This window comes from Centroberyx affinis, unplaced genomic scaffold (genome assembly GCF_046629955.1).
Source record: "Centroberyx affinis isolate AG114_WGS23_722 - 3 ecotype Tasmania unplaced genomic scaffold, CSIRO-AGI_Caff_v1 ptg000040l_1, whole genome shotgun sequence".
Classification (NCBI taxonomy): Eukaryota; Metazoa; Chordata; class Actinopteri; order Beryciformes; family Berycidae; genus Centroberyx; species Centroberyx affinis.
Genome location: NW_027278753.1, coordinates 28,145 through 44,319, shown reverse-complemented (window position 1 = coordinate 44,319; position 16,175 = coordinate 28,145). Strand labels below are relative to the sequence as shown.

The window sequence follows — 16,175 nt, the reverse complement described above, 5'->3', positions numbered from 1 at the left end:
ATATCATCAGTGCAAACATTTATTAAGAGAATCAAACTCATCACCCAAACTGTATGCACCATGACAAAAGACCATGTTATTAGCACAAGCACTGTCATTCTCTATCTGTCCATGCAGGAGGTAGTTTGTGGATAGTTAGTGAAGTGTAGATTTTGAGGGGAATTGGAAAGAAAACAACAGTTTACTTCTGTTTTCCAAGTTTCCCTGCTGTGTGCTTGTATCTGGTGTTCCACTCACCTGTTGGGCTGGTCAAACTGGACAGGAGGCCGGCTCTTTAGCTTGTTGTGGGACTGTGGGTGGGGGTGTGGCGTGTTCTGGGTGGAGGGTGGATCGCCGTCACTCTCAGGCTCCGAAACCCCCCGGATGTCCAGGTACTGGCCGTTGTCTGTTGGGGGCTGAGGGTAGGACTACATTTAGTTAAGATTCAGTGGGTCAAATGTCCTGGGCCAATGTCAAACTACACCCAAAAAATAATGCAAATAGACTGAAAACATTGAAAGTTATTAAAAGTAGATCACAAGGTTTTTACAGGACACTGGTACTATAACATATCACATGCAAAATGAACAGGAGTCTGGGTATTTTACATTCTAAACGCCCAATGTGGAGGTTGTAATATGTCCAAGGCGAAGCTGACTACCTACCACAGAGAGGGGGTCAGTAGAGGAGGTGGTGGGGGTGTTTGATGGAGCCTGGGAGCCCAGGTCCAGAGTGGCCAGAGGTGGGGAGGAAACACTCCTCTTCAGGGTCTGAATCTCACTGGGAAGGAGAAGAAATGCTGTCAGAGAACACTGCTTGTTTCTGATTAGTAGTGCAGTGAGTCAATATACAGCAATCCATCTGTAAGTGCAATGGTAAAACAATACAAACAAAAAAACAATGTGCAACAGAGTGGCACACGTCATAGGCCTGGCTGCAGATGGCAAACTATGGCGCCCTCTTGTGGATGCCAAGAAAATCAAATCAGAAGACCAACATAGGCTTCATCTACCAGTGCTAGAATGGGATTTCTTACTGGGCCTACTATCTTGCAGCTATAACTATTTTAGACTGGGCTGGAGCAAAATTGAATGGTGGCAACTGGAGATTCCAGATGGCAGAAAAATATCCCTGCTGGGCTAATGCTCAAAAACCCACAAGTTCCTCCTCTGTGCCAGTGCAGTGTTTCCTCTGTAATTTTATGCACCAGTGGAGCTTGGGGTTCATTTTCATCTTGGTTTCCACCTCAACGGCTGCTTTCGGTCACAGCTATGGTCATAATTCGGACAGCACTGCTAGAAACCTTTTTATTTGGATGCTTCTCATTTTCCCTAGCTAACCCATAGAGTAGACTGTAGTGTTCATGCACTTCCATATTATCACACACACACACCTCTGCAGTTTCTTGATCTGCTCGGCCAGGCTCTGCTTCTCGTTGTTGAGGAGGCTGATCTGGTACTCCAACTCCTGGACCACCTCTGTCTGTTGCTACAGGAGGAAGACAAACAAAACAAAAACTACTATTATACAGACACTTTACAATCTCAGCAGGAGAGCAGACCCTCCAGTGGGCAAAGCTCTCTGGAAGCCTTCAGAAAAAGAAGTATCCAGTTCCACAGCCTTTTCACTGAAAGAATGTAAACCTAGAGGTGACGGGTAACTTTTTTTTTTTTTTTTTTTATCGGTTTTGCCTCGCAACATTTCAAATTACATTCAGTTCAAACTTTTCAGCTGCTGCAATGTTTTTGAGATCATTTTCATATATGATTGAATTTATGATTTTCCCTCAACAATAAGCAATTTCAGGTCAGTCAGGGTAAGACACTTCACTCCTCTATAACTTACTTCACATCGTATTTGTGATTTTTCAATGCTCACAAATGACATCAAGCAAGAAAATCATATTGCTATAAGCTATGGTTTCTAACAGTTCAGTTACTAACATTAACGAACAAGCCCAGTAGCCTAATGTTACTGTATTCTCCATAGAATTCATTTCATCTATATCGTGACATGGGACTGTAAAAAATCTGTACTTGTTTTCTCTGCTTTAGTAAGATATTGTTATACTGTGGCGCGCCTCCACCACTAAACCGTGATTTGTCAGAGCAACTGGCTTTGTAAACACACTGTTTTCAGCCAGTCTAGTTCACAATTTTGTGTGATAATGGATCACCCATCTCTACTTGAGGGCGGTAAGACTTTTGTGATTGCAAAGCATTTGACTCTGCCAAAGGCGAAATACATGCCTTGACACCATTGATTGAGGTGCGGCCAGAAGTGCAACACAGTGGAAATAGAGAGCAGCGCAACAAGTTTTGCAATGAGTGGATGCAACACTTAATTCTTAAAATGTTGAAATTAAGTACAGGATTAATGCAATTTACAATATAGAAGCCATGTTTACAGCTCACAGCTCTGATTCACTTTTTAATGCATTTAAATGCAATAATGCAATAAATGCAATAGGGGTGACAGAATTTCTATTTTACTCAAGAATCTATTAGACCGAAACCGATATTAAATGCTATTAAATGTGAAATATGCACTGAACTGAGTGTGCAGAGATTCCTTTCCTTCTACTGAAGATTTTTATTGAAAGAGATTAAACACTGCACAGCACACAAAATGAAGGTGACTGAAACCCTATGCTGAAGCCCTATGAACTGATGCTACAAGTTGTTAAAATGGGATGGGATAGAAAATGATGCAAACACACACCTGTTGTAAGAGGTCAGGCTTCTTTGGGGGATCTTGGGTGACGTAGTTCCCGGGGAGTTCGCCTAGATCCACCCCCACCGCCACATCCACCGTGTCCCGAGGTGAGGGGAGGGCAGTGCCACAGTTCCTGTAGAGCTGTAACAGGTCGGGAGGCTTGGGGATGTTGAGGCCCACGTCATCCCACAACTCAAAGTCCTGCCAACAGATAGAAAACCAAATAATAAAAAAAAAAGGCTGTGGCAAAAGTAAAACAATGCTCTGCATAGATAAAAAAGGAGGAGATACAAGTTCATGGACAGAGCATTTCCCTGGTCAATCAATCTACTGCTCTTTCCATTGTTCCAGTTTTAATGCGGAGTCTTTGGATTATCTCTGTATTTTGTTTATTGCAGTTATGTATTCTGCTGCAAATTAAGCCTTGCTGCAAGTCAAATTTTGCGTAAGGGATAATAAAGGTTTGAATTTGAAAAGCAGTGACGAACAAGAAGGAAAAGGTTTAATATCCATTTGAGACATGAAGTGACAGCTTGCAAAAGCTTTACCTGGTCATCGTTTTCATCAGAGAAGGTGATGGAAGAGAGTTTGTACTCATTCTTTAATAAATATTCATTCACAAGGAAGTTTAAGGCTCTTTTCTCCAGCGGGCGGATAGGCTCCTGAGATAGAGAGAGGAGAAAGACTGTAACAAGATTCACTCAAGGCCTACTGCTGATACTGTCACAGAGCTGAAACAAAGATACCTTTGACTTCTTGATTCATTTGAACAGAGGAAAGAAATTCAGAATTTTTTGTGTTTTCAACACTTGAGAATCCCCCACCTGAATCTCAGGACTTGACTTGAAGTTTTTCCTCTCTTGTGAGGGCACTTCGCTCTCTAAGAAAATGGAGAAAATATTGAGATGTGTTTGAAAGGATGCTGTCCACCGTTAATGTAGAGGAGTTCTCTTTAAAAAAAGGAAGAGAGAGAAAGCTGTAACAAAAGAGGGCTGAGGTGGAGAAGAAGTTAAAAGTACGCCACACCTGCTGCCTGAGTCAAGTTGGCGCGCAGAGCCTGAATGGTCTCCTTTGCTTTCCGTAGCTCAAACTCCAGCACTGGACAGGAAGTGACAACACACACAGGAAGTGCATCCAACCAAAGACAGGGAACAAACAAACAAAAACAAAGATGGCCATGAAAAACAAAACAACCACACAAAAGATTATAAGAGTCATAAAACAAAACAACAAAAAAGGAGGCATGCAAATCATGGGTCTAAGGAACGCATGCAGCAGAGGATCATGGTATAGCCGGCTGGATGACAGTCCCTTTGAGGAGTGTGTGTAACGCATGAAGACGCATCTCAATAGTAGGATTTCCTGTCCTCACTTTCCTCCCATTAATAGCACCGACATGACTCTTAAAAAATGGTAGTCCAAAGTTACATCATCAATCATTTCATCAGTGCATACAAATGCAAAGGAGCTGAGGAGAGCAAATCTATTCACACTATTGAAATGCAGCCTTGATAATCTAGGAGCCGTCTGACAAAGGAGTTTTTCCCAGGCAAATGCCCGACTGTTACAAATAATAAAATCATTTGGTTTCAAGCCACTCAAAGGACAGCCTCTGCTCATGTTTAGCATCTGCTTAATAAGTGTGGGCCATTACACTATGAACAAGTTTGAAAAGCAATCTAAGCTCTAAAAATCAAGAGTCAAAATGTCATTTAGGCATGGGTAGGCTACTCTGTTTGAGACAGAAGATGCACTTTATGACATTATAGACAAGCTGTTTCTGAAGTCTTATGCAGTCAGAAGAAGAGATCATTTGGATAAATCATCATCATAAATCATCAGCTAAATCATTGAAAATTGATTTTTAGGCTGTACGTTACCACTAAATAAATAAAAAGAACACATAAGATCGTATGTGTAATTGCTCAGACACGTTTGAGAAAAAAAAAAAAAAAAAAACACACGCAAAAGGTAAGAAGCGATGGAGCAGAAAAAATATGTTGCATAGCTGTGCGCTGAGGATCTGCCTTCTGACCTGATCTGGTAGGTGTTTCCAATTGTTTCTTATGTATGTAGTACACTGGTTCTGTGTGAGGCTTCATATTTTGTTATTTAAGGACTTAACCTTCTAGCATGGAAAGTGCGTCACGCAGGTTATCATCTCTTGTCACTGAAACCTTTAACAATACTCATAGGCTACATTTTACAATTTCCTAAAGGGTAAATTTCATTTTCTTATTACAAGGATTTGAGAATACTCTATTTGTGCAAAAAAGAAATGTCAGCAGTATGTTAGAGGGATTTTTCTGACACATTCTGCCCTCTCTGACCCCTTCATCCATGACCTTTCCAGCAGATCAAGAGTGCACAGGATGCAAACGCAACAAAATGGAAAACCAAGAACAGAATAACGGGGGGGAGGAGGAAAAAAGAAAGAAAGAAGCTAGTCTGGATGGAGTGACTTGTCCAGTATTGGTCACTGGGGTTTGATCAACGTCAGGAGAAAGCCAGAAAACCCAGAGTCAGACAGCTGGGGGCAGACATCTTGGCAAGGGGAACATGGGGGAGAGGGAGGGGGAGGGAGAAGGGACAGGGGAAGAGGAGGTGCCAAATTGGGAAAAGGAGGCAGTGTGTAAATAACAGTAATTTATAAAAGAAAATGCATAAATTCTGGTTGGGAAAATGGAACCACCATCTCTCTGCTGCATGGTTTCTACTGTGCCCTTTGTGATTTATCATCAACTGATCAAAGCCCCAATCCATAAGCAAGCTATTTCACCATGTGATTTTTAGGTATATTCACCTAGATTATTGAAGACTTCGATTAAGCCTTTTCAGCTTTCACAATGCAATATAACTCAAAATTTAGATCTAATTTACTAACATTTACAAATTCTAAACCTGTACACAATCCTTTAACAGCCTAAAAAAAATTTGAATACTCATGTTTAGCTGCCACATATTGTCAGCTGTCAGTCCTTCTATCAATAGCTCAGTCAAACAATTCCAGAGTGCAAAAAAAACCTATCTTCCATCAAAGATATAAAAACATAAACAAAATACGGCAGTCTTTAAACAGTAAGTGCACAATTACATAATTACATACTGCAGTTATGGATTGGGGCTTTAAGGTCTCAGTGACTGACACTTACCTACCAAAAGGGTGGAGGACAGCATTACGTTTAGAATGGATATTTCAACTACTGTAACAGTCTACAGGGCATATAGGTAATGTTTTCATGTTGGCATTCATAAAACAACAGAAAGATGAAAACAAGAGGCAGATTAAGTCAACGGAATATGAATAGTCCCTGCATGACAGTACCTTCTGTTTCCACACATATATTATAAATAATAAGTAAAAACCTAGCCTAATTCATCTGTTTTTTCCCCTTTATTTAGCAGCGTAAAAATTATTCATCACACAACATCTGAAAAACACCTGCTGGCTGCTCTGAATACCGGTGTTGTGTACTTGATGAGGCGCCGGCAGCATCAGACAGCTCACTGGCTGTGATCTTTATACCGTTAATGTATTCAGCTAACACTATCTAGTGGTGCGTCACGACAGAGCCACAGGGGGAAGGGGAGTGTGTTTTCAAACAGTGCTGAGACAGGTCCTGGGTCCAAAAATACCACCGACTGACTCAACAGTGTGACAGCTGACAGCACGGGGCGGGAAGAACACCTTTCCCATGGTAAAGAAAGAAATCTACTGTATGTTGGAACTGGAATGTGTTGACAAAGTAAGATTTATTTTTAAATGTGTCATCAAGTTAACTTTACATGTAATTTCCACTTGGCTTGATTAATAGATGTATAGTGACACAGTGATAATGATGACATCACCGATAAGGCTGATCAGTACTGTGACATCATGCAGGGCTAGTGTGGAATTCTGACATAATAACAGCTGGTGTTTAACAATACTGTATGTTTATTATGTTGTCATCATTAGTAAAGCAACTGTTACACAGCAGTGCCACTGTGACAACAACAATAAAAAATGTATTGAGACATAGTGATGGCTCGGATTCAACTTTGACATCACTATTAGAAATTCCTTAATGCAGCATTCAGTTATTATCCTCTTCTGCGCCCCCCTTCTCCTTCTCACTTTCATTCTTATTTCTATCCATCTTCTATTTGCTGGTTCTGTCGCTTCGAGCCCCGACAGGTACGGTTCGTCTTACCTGCCACCCGCTCGTCCGACTCCCGGTTGCCGTCATCCGAGTAGCGGGCGAAGTCCAGAGAGTCCAAGGTGCTGATGCTGCCTGCTCGGTCTGAACAGAGACATACACAGACAGAGACACGGCAGTGAGCCTAGGATGCAACAAACGTTGTCTAACCACTAGGCCATCCTGCCACCAAATTGATGGACAGTTTACATATCTTGAGGGAAAATTATGCTACAGCCTATAAAAGTAGATACTGCCTTTGAAACACAGCACCGGAAATAAAAACAAACATGAAAAAATAAAAAGTATTTTAAAATCAACCGCAGAAACTCTAGTCTATGCAGGCAATTAAAGGAGACGCCTATAAGCAAACTTAAGGAAACGTATTGCATTCACCAAAGAAAAAGAAATCAGAGATGGTTTCTCGTAATTATGACTTCCGTATCTCATAATTTTAACTTAGTATCTCATAATTATGAGATAAAGATCTTGTAATTATGAGATAATTTATCTCGTAATTACGAGAAAAGAATACTTCCGGTTTGGATGTTTAGTCTTCAAAATAAAAGCGCAAGATTTTAAACATGTAGGAATACTGTTTTAAACCCGTTTTAAACCAATTACCTTGTATTTAATCGTCAAATCGTCGCACCCATATTAATGTTTGATGTCATAATAATAATGATAAATGCCATAATATCTGCCATTATATCTGCCAACTTAAAACACTGCATATATTACACGTGCAGTATGGCTGACTTTGAGGGCCTGCCATGACTTTTTTTTTTTTTAAACCACTTGGGCCTAAATGTTAGTGTGTAGTGAAAGTTCAGGTCTGCAAGAGTGTTTTGACATAGAACTTGTGCTGTTACAATGAAAGGTAAATTGTACAGTGTCCAATTTAGTCAGAAAATGTCAGAATAATATATAGTTAAACATGGCACGTTATGGCATTTTTCATTATTATTATGACATCAAACATTAATATGGGTGCTCACTTATTGAATTTGATGATTAAATACAAGGTAATTGGTTTAAAACAGTATTTCTATATGTCATAATTCTGAGATACGGAAGTCATAATTACGAGAAACCATCTCCGATTTTCTTTTCTTTGGTGAATGCAATACGCTTCCGTACAAACTAGTTTACCCTGCCACACACCCTAGATCTGAGTACAGGCCAAAAGCATGTTTATTGTCCACTCCAACAATAGATACAGCTAACACATTAGCATACTCATGCTCCTATTTCACTGAGCCAGGCTTCCCTGACAGCTTAGCCAATGGTGTTAGTTTTCCTCCACTTCTCTCCCTGCTATACAAGTGAGAGATTGGCCTATTTGTTCTCTGATATCAAGATACAGCAGAAGGTCAAGCCGACTGTAGCATATAGCCTAGTTAGCCTCACGACTTGTTAACTAAGACATGATCTGCCCTACAAAGCCAAAGAGGAGGAGTGAGAAAAATGACTCTCCTGGCCTGACAAAATCATTGTTGGTGCAGAAGTGGACAGTATGTCATGTTATAACTTTTGGTGAATTTATGAAATCTGAGCCCCAGTCAAGACCTTTTTGGTTATTAGGATCTCAATTAGGACCTCTAGTCTTCTTGGCGTCCACCTGAAACAGTACTGCCGTTTGCCCTGGGTGTAGGGAAAACATCGCTCAAGCCGATACTGTCAATGTCCCTTTCTTTACTACTTATTTAAGTATCCTGGGAGTAGAATATTACTGGGCATCATTCATTTGACCTGGAGCTTTCAGAAAGGGAAGAATGTAGCTACGGTAGTTAGAGCAAGGGGGACTACCATGGGGATGCCAAAGGAATGTGTGTGTGTGCTACTTGAACATATCCGAAAATATAATTTGGCAGCTAGCTGACACATTTCTACCTCTGATAAAAAAAAAAGCCTTGAAGACTCCTGCAACTTAGAAATTGTAGTAACCAATATTACGATTTCAAGTGTTTTTCAATGTAATTGTGTAGACCTAGTGTGTGTGTGTGTGTGTGCGTGTGTCACATGTTAGATGACCGTGCAGCCTCACAAACCACACACACTCCCAATCTTGTGACTGTACAGTGAGAGTGTTTGTTCATTGGCTGCGTGTGTGTGTGTGTGTGTGTCATTGTGCTGTCCTCTTGACCTAACCCATTTTCCCATGGAGAACACTCCTTCCAAACGCTCTTACTTCCTGATCACATGTGAGGATGTTTGCTACAAGTGGCCACAATCAATTTAGTCTATCAGGGAATGATAGTGTGTTTGTATGTGTGTGTGTGTGTGTGTGTGTGTGTGTGTGTGTGTGTGTGTGTGTGTGTGTGTGTGAGAGAAAGAGAGAAAATCTGTACTTTCACGGATGTTCAGTGTGTGGGAGCATGCATGTGTGTCTTTGTGTGCGTACGTGATTTAAAAAACAAGTATTTCCTCCTAGCTGACCTTTCGGTTTTGTGCCCCTAGCTTGTATTGTCTAGACTGAAACAGGTCTGACACTTCAGACTGTCATCTCTCTAATGCACTGCTGCTGGGCAGGGTGTGCACGCACACCAACACACACACACACACACACACACACACACACACACACACACACACGCACGAACGACTCCAAGCTGTCTCTCTCTGCTCTCAAGTCCAATGTCTCACACACTCAAACACACACAACAAATTAGCTTTTATCTGTCTACTGAATGCAACAAACGTCTTTCATTATAGTTTGTGATGAAAAATCTTAGAATTGCCAAAATAATTGGAAGGTTGTGACAAAGGCTTTTTGGTAAGGAGGGGAGAGGGTAGGAGGGAGCCAGAGGAAAGAGGAGAGGACTGATGGGGACAGAAGAGACTCGAGCAAGTAGAAAGACAAAGAATAAGAGAGATAAATTGGAAGGAGAGTGAGAGAGAGAGAGAGAGAGAGAGAGAGAGAGAGAGAGAGAGAGAGAGAGAGAGAGAGAGAGAGAGAGAGAGAGAGAGAGAGAGAGAGAGAGAGAGAGAGAGAGAGAGAGAGAGAGAGAGAGAGAGAGAGAGCTGAGCTCCATCCTTTCTATAAAGTCAAGTGGATGGTCATCATTTTATTGAATGGGCAGGATATTGGATCAAACCCCTCTTAAATTACTCTGTCTTGGCAAGCCATTTAGGATGAGGCTATTTGGATGGGATGAAACAATGAAGCACAAATTATAAAGGAAACACAGGCAGGCACACAAACACTTAAACATGTACACACACAATATGTCACAATACCAAAATTTAAAAGCTGTATGATTATCACCTGGAGCATGATTTTCTAGTCAAATTAACACAAACATAATCTGTGTGTAAATAAACCAAATTTTACAAAGATTTACAATCCCGAGCGTGAAACACTACTAAACAGGGTACAGGCTGTGGAAAAAATTGTAGTTATAGTACTGTTTCTCAAATAAGGTACTGTGGCTACTGTATGCCATGCAACACTAACGCAAGCAATGAACGATGAGTTTTACGATCGGTTCCACTGCTAAGATACACACACACACACACACACACACACACACACACACACACACACACACACACACACACACACACACACACACACACACACACACACACACACACACACACACACACACACACACACACACACACACACACACACACACACACACACACACACACACACACACACACAGAGAGAACCACCTGCGCGCACAGACACACGCAGAGCTTAATGAAGGGCAGAGAGTTATGAGCAGGCAGCCAGTAGGAGCCGGTCCAGAACTACATGGAGCCTGGCCAGCGCTCCGACAATGTCATTAATCGCCTTCTCACAAAACACCAAGTCTCTGCCCTACTCTGTGCCTGTATGTGTGTGAGAGAGAGATACAAGAAGGGAGGAAGGGAGATAGAGAAAAAGAGAGAGGAAAAGGGAGAATGCGAGAGAGGTTGGTCCCATTTATAAAGAATATGTGTGAGCGCTGTGTTGTTCAGAATTGGTAGGTGTGTTTCAATGGGCTAACAACGATCGCCTCCGAATCTTGATCTAGCAAACAGAGTCGTGAGCCTTACTGTGCTGACCAAACAACAGTGAGTGGGTGTGGTGTGGGTGACCTGGATTGCTATTATACTAAACTTACATAGTGAATTTGCCTCTGACAGGAAAGCACAGAAAGCTAGGTTACAACCTGACCAAAGACTAGTCATTTGTTGCTATTGTTTGACCTACTTGAAGCACCAGATGGGAGGTTACCGCTCCTGGATGATTAAATTACACTTTTGGTACTCCATGTTCTGTCCTATGGGACAAACCACACAAATACTTCAAGCAGGTTGAAATTAACTAGATGGAGCAGCTTATAACACCATCCTTACCCTGCAAGCTCATCACATCATATGAGCATAACTAGACACTGGGAGTGGAGAGAGTGTCATTCATGCTTCCCAGCTGCTAAGCTTGCAAATTAGCAGGGTGGTGAGAGAAGGCTTGCTGTGTCATGTGCCTACGAGCAGCAGCTGCAGATATGATGCAGCTTACACATCTAATTACACACAGGCTCAGTACGATCAACTGCTTACAGGTGAGAATCAATGGCTGTATTCACAGAGATACAGTCAATGATACCTCAACTAACTGCTGTGTGCTTATACCGTGCTGCTCTTATAGTAGGCAGATAATATGATGATGCAGGGCTACGATCACTTTAACCATATGCCATTTGGTGGACACTTTTAGCCAAAGCGCCTTATAATACTGTGTATATGCATGCATTTTTAGCATGGGTAGCCCCAGTGAGAATCCAAACCATGACACCAAGTAGAAGGGCACGCGGAGAGCGCAGACCTCCGCCAAGATTCGTTTTAATGGGTTCTTCCGTGGCCCATGCTACACCCTTCCACGAAGTTTCATGAAAATCGGGCCAGTAATTTTTCTGTAATCCTGCTAACAGACAAACAAACAGACAAACAAACAGACAAACAAACAAACGGCACCGAAAACATAACCTCCTTGGCGGAGGTAATTATTGGGACCATGCTATCAAGGCCATCTACAGCACTATACAAGCATAAACCAGCCAAACCAGCCAACACAAACACCAGATGCATCATCCCTTGTATCATGCTTTTGGACTGGACTCTTAACTGTGTCGAGAATAATTTGTATCATGCTGTGCCGTGTTACATTATGTTGCACACTCCTTATGTAGAATTCACCTTCAACACCTTCTAATCATATAACATCCTGCAAACCAAATTTCCCCCAATAAAGTCAGTAAATTAAATTACAGGTGGCCTGGGCTATTTTCTTAGGTATTAAACACCCTAGAGGAAAAGTTATCAAAACGTTTTGCTACTCTCATTTAGTAGGAAAAGATTATTTGAATAATCACTTGGCTGTCTAAACAGCTAGTTGCTCAGTTGACAACAGAGGACAGGCAGACCTTCAAGCGGTGTCTCTCCCTCCTCAACAGCTACTCATCTTCCTGCTGCGCCGCAACAGGGGAGTCTTGTCACTCTGACAAGTGGAAAAGATCATTCCAATGATCACATGGGATCTTGGCTATCTGAATATCTAGAAGCTGGAAGGAGAAGAGGCATGCCCTCCAGCTGTCTCTCTCACCCACTTCATTTTCTCTTTAAATGTGTAGTGCAAGATGCGATTTAGCTTTTTTCAGGATTTTAGATTTTTCTGGACTTTTACTGTCATGAATAGCTAATGGGAGAATACCGTTTCCTGATGACATCTCAGGTAGTTTCACAACAGGAGAGCTAACAAGTTCTGTCATACTTTTCTAAGAGGGTGTTATAAAGCATTTATTGTGTAACCCTGCTCCTAACCATTTGGGAGTTTCCATGATAATGCAACCAGACTTTATATTTATATGGAGGCTACTACCATACACATCTGTGTCAACCTGAACTAGGGCTGCAGGATATGGAGAAAATATGCAATGTGCGATAAACTTGTTGGATATCGCGATGACGATAAGAAATGCGATAAATACAAACATTAAGGCATACAATTTCAATGTGTCTCTTGATTGCATGTGCTGAAAGTATGGACCCCAACAAAGAATATTGCTTGCTGTGTAATGAAATAAATTTCCAGCATTAGTGCAAACTGCACACTTTATTTGTGAAAATAATAGGCCAAAAGGCCAAAACCTAAAGCAGAAAAGATGCTTCATCATCCCACCCACCATCTTCTCCTTGTCTTAGATAAAATCCAAAAAGCTGTAAGAAGGATTTTAACCCTTCAATACACTGCCAGTCGACTGCCATTCAGGGTTAGGGTTACACTGAAGAGAGTGTAATACTGTTGCTGTAATGCTAACAGCAAACTTTCAGCCCTAACCGGAACCATGTAGTACTGGTTCTGCTCTCAGCATTGTCTGTCTCTGGTGCACAAATACACACAAACCATGAGTTGTTAGCTTACTATTCGTCTAATATAGTTGAGAAGTTTAAAATCCCAACAAAACTCGAGTTGTTGGTTGTTGCTGATCCTAGTTATTCAATTCAACAGGGAAAAAGGGAGGGAGTTTCATACTGAAAGACAATAGACACAGTGGATCTGTCACTGACTGCCATCTGCTATATGCTAGTGCTTGCCTCAGGCCTGTTGCCAAGCCCCACCCTTAAGACTACACAACAGTGCCTCCTGAGTCCTGAGACAGCTCCAGTCATCCAGTGCTACTGCACTAAAAACAGACAGAATCCAGCGTTAACGAGCCATATCCAGTGCTTCCTTTACATTCATTTATCTGCTGTGGCTCCCACAGCTGGAGAATTGCCCACATCTCTTTTAATGCAATGAAAATTCATCATCTAGCCTTGTTGCTTTGCCTCACCAAAAAAGTAACAATTACAATTGCAGGACAATTGTCCATATATCATGTTATACCCAATAATACCCAAATGAGAGCCATTTTTAAACTCTGCAACAGCTACTGGGATCCTGGAATGGGTGAGAAGCAAACCTGGGTCTCAGAACTAAAAATACCCCCACATCAAGCAAAAACATCACTCTGACTGGTATTAGAAGCATTATTAACCCAACACACACACACAACTGCTACAAATAATAATTCAACGGGAAGCGTTGGTCTGAATTTAAATATCATCATCAGCAAGTCCTGTGCCAAAGCAAACAATTTTTATGATGTAAAATTAAATTAGCTGGTAACAAGATGCAAAGAGAATTACAGAAAATTTGTTTTTATAGAAACTGAGTAATAAATAATTATTAACAAATGTCCTGTTTGGACATATACTGGAATAGACATGCACTTTAATGGCTGGTTAAGAGAGAAAGACTGTGTTGACTTAATAAGGAAGTCAAGAGATCTAGGTTTAAGTTAATTCAATTCACAGCCTATAGCGCTTCCTGCTTGTGGGTATCAGAGATTGTTAAACAGATAGGATGGGTGTGCAACCCGCCATATGTGTCACTGGCATCCTTCCTATCCCTTCCCTATGAAAGTTACGATAAACATACCCTGACAAGCTGGACCCAATCAAGGCCAAGGGGCATGTTATATTGTATCAGAGTGTCATTTCCACTACAATCTACAGTTTATGAAGGGGATGCATTTTAGAAAATGTGCAGAAAAGGGGAATTTCCTAACAGGTGCAATCACTTTCATTCCCTATACAATCCTCTAACTGTACATAAACGTATGCAAGGCTCCCAGAACTCCACAGTCCATCATGCTAAGTCAAAATGTCCTCATAGCCAGTTATTTGTCCTGCCTGCTGTTTTTGTAGGCAGCCAATCTGCTGCTTTTACACCCACTGGGAACTGTAGGGTTCATTTGGTCTAAGTTAGGTGTAATGGAGAGGCCTGGACTAAATTTGATAGATGTTCCACCCTTACCACAGTAAAATAGGGCCGACAGAGACGGTTTTACCACTCTTATTCCATTCAGTACAAACTCAAGAGCTTTGCAGCACTTCAGTTAAGGTTTATGGTAATACTACTCCTGCTGTGCAGTAGCAGGCCTCATTTGCGGCTTGGGCTGTCACCATGGTTACCATTTGCATGGTGTGTGTATGTGTGCATGTGTGTGTACAGACCCTTAGATCTCAGCTGCCGTAGCTTATTCCATAAAAGCAGTGTGTACTGAGGGAAAATTCCACAGAGACACACCCCTCTGATAAACCTGGTAAACCATGACAGCATTTTAGCCCATGGTAGAAACAACAGGGATGTGAGCTACAACAACTACTGGATAAGGCACTGGCCTCCCAATTCAGGGGAGGAATCAGGATGGTTGGGTGGCCTAGTGGTCAGGAAGACCATCCTTCAACTGGATGACCCGGGTTCAAGTCTGTGTGTCAGAAAGCATTCACCCTACCTGAAGAAAGACACTGAATCCCTACAAGCTCCGGTAACCGACCCTGACCTCTGACCTCCCTGTGGAGGGGGGCAGGACAAAAGAGTATTTCCCATGGGGATCAATCCAGTATCACATTAGATTGATCACTATAGGCCTGAGATTAAATGCAAGCATCCATCACCACGAATCATCTTTTTCCAGCAACTACACAGTGTGTTGTAGGCTACTCATGTTTATTTGATGCTCTAGTGTGCATGTCAGCCAACACAGCTGACCCACAAAAACCCGCTTGTTGGCTGCGGGCCCCAGACCCGACGAGCAGGTGCAGCAAGCGGATATCTCATGATCGATTGATTTCCAAATCCAACGTTTTCAGCTAACGTTAGCAAGCTAACCGTAACCGTAACGGCTAACCGTATACCGCGCAGCATCCAAGACAGAGCTAGCTATCTTGCTAGCAGCAGCTACTACTTACTCAGTGGTCCTCCAGGTCCGAGTACCTGGTCTTTGGAAGCGGGTGGAGTGCCGCTCTGGCGCTCGAAGTTGCCCGGGTTGGAGAAATAATCCCTCAGCCTCGGAAGCTCTCTGCCAGCTTCCAGCAGTTCGGTGTGAAACTCTAGGGCCGTGAGAATGTATTGATCCCGTAATAGCTGAGCAGCAATGACATCCACTGAAACCCGTGTCTCGGCGCTGCCTGCCATAGCGGCGGTGGCCGCGGCCGACACGGAGATGCCCTCACCGCTGGGACTCGTCCGGTTGCTAGACAGCAGCAGTGTTGGAGGCTCGGCGTCCGCAGGCGGGGAGAACGGGTTGCCTGGCGGCGGCCCTGGCGCCCCGTCGCTGGGGCTTCTCTCTGTGTCAACCGTTTCATTTGGTCGCCGTTCAGCTTCTTCCTCGGAATCGCTGAGATTAAACGGGTTGACGTTACCCGCCGCCATTTTTGCACTATAAAGATTTTTTAGCAACCAAGGCTAGGCTAATCATCAGA

The 16,175-nt window shown here is 42.3% G+C and overlaps 1 protein-coding gene across 6 annotated transcripts in view; it reads right to left on the bottom strand.

Annotated features, from left to right (window-relative positions):
- The window catches only part of relch (RAB11 binding and LisH domain, coiled-coil and HEAT repeat containing), a 43,307-nt gene extending 27,169 nt beyond the window's left edge, over positions 1-16,138 (bottom strand). For all 6 annotated transcript variants that reach the window (XM_071517022.1, XM_071517030.1, XM_071517050.1 and 3 more), the window contains exons 1-9: positions 15,663-16,138; positions 6,888-6,977; positions 3,721-3,792; positions 3,519-3,574; positions 3,243-3,356; positions 2,701-2,895; positions 1,373-1,467; positions 645-759; positions 238-395 (exon numbers count right to left, since the gene is read on the bottom strand). In XM_071517022.1, the coding sequence (XP_071373123.1) occupies positions 238-395; positions 645-759; positions 1,373-1,467; positions 2,701-2,895; positions 3,243-3,356; positions 3,519-3,574; positions 3,721-3,792; positions 6,888-6,977; positions 15,663-16,125 (1,358 nt within the window). In that variant the 5' untranslated portion in view covers positions 16,126-16,138. The remainder of the gene's footprint in view (positions 1-237; positions 396-644; positions 760-1,372; positions 1,468-2,700; positions 2,896-3,242; positions 3,357-3,518; positions 3,575-3,720; positions 3,793-6,887; positions 6,978-15,662) is intronic.
- Positions 16,139-16,175: the final 37 nt, after the last annotated feature.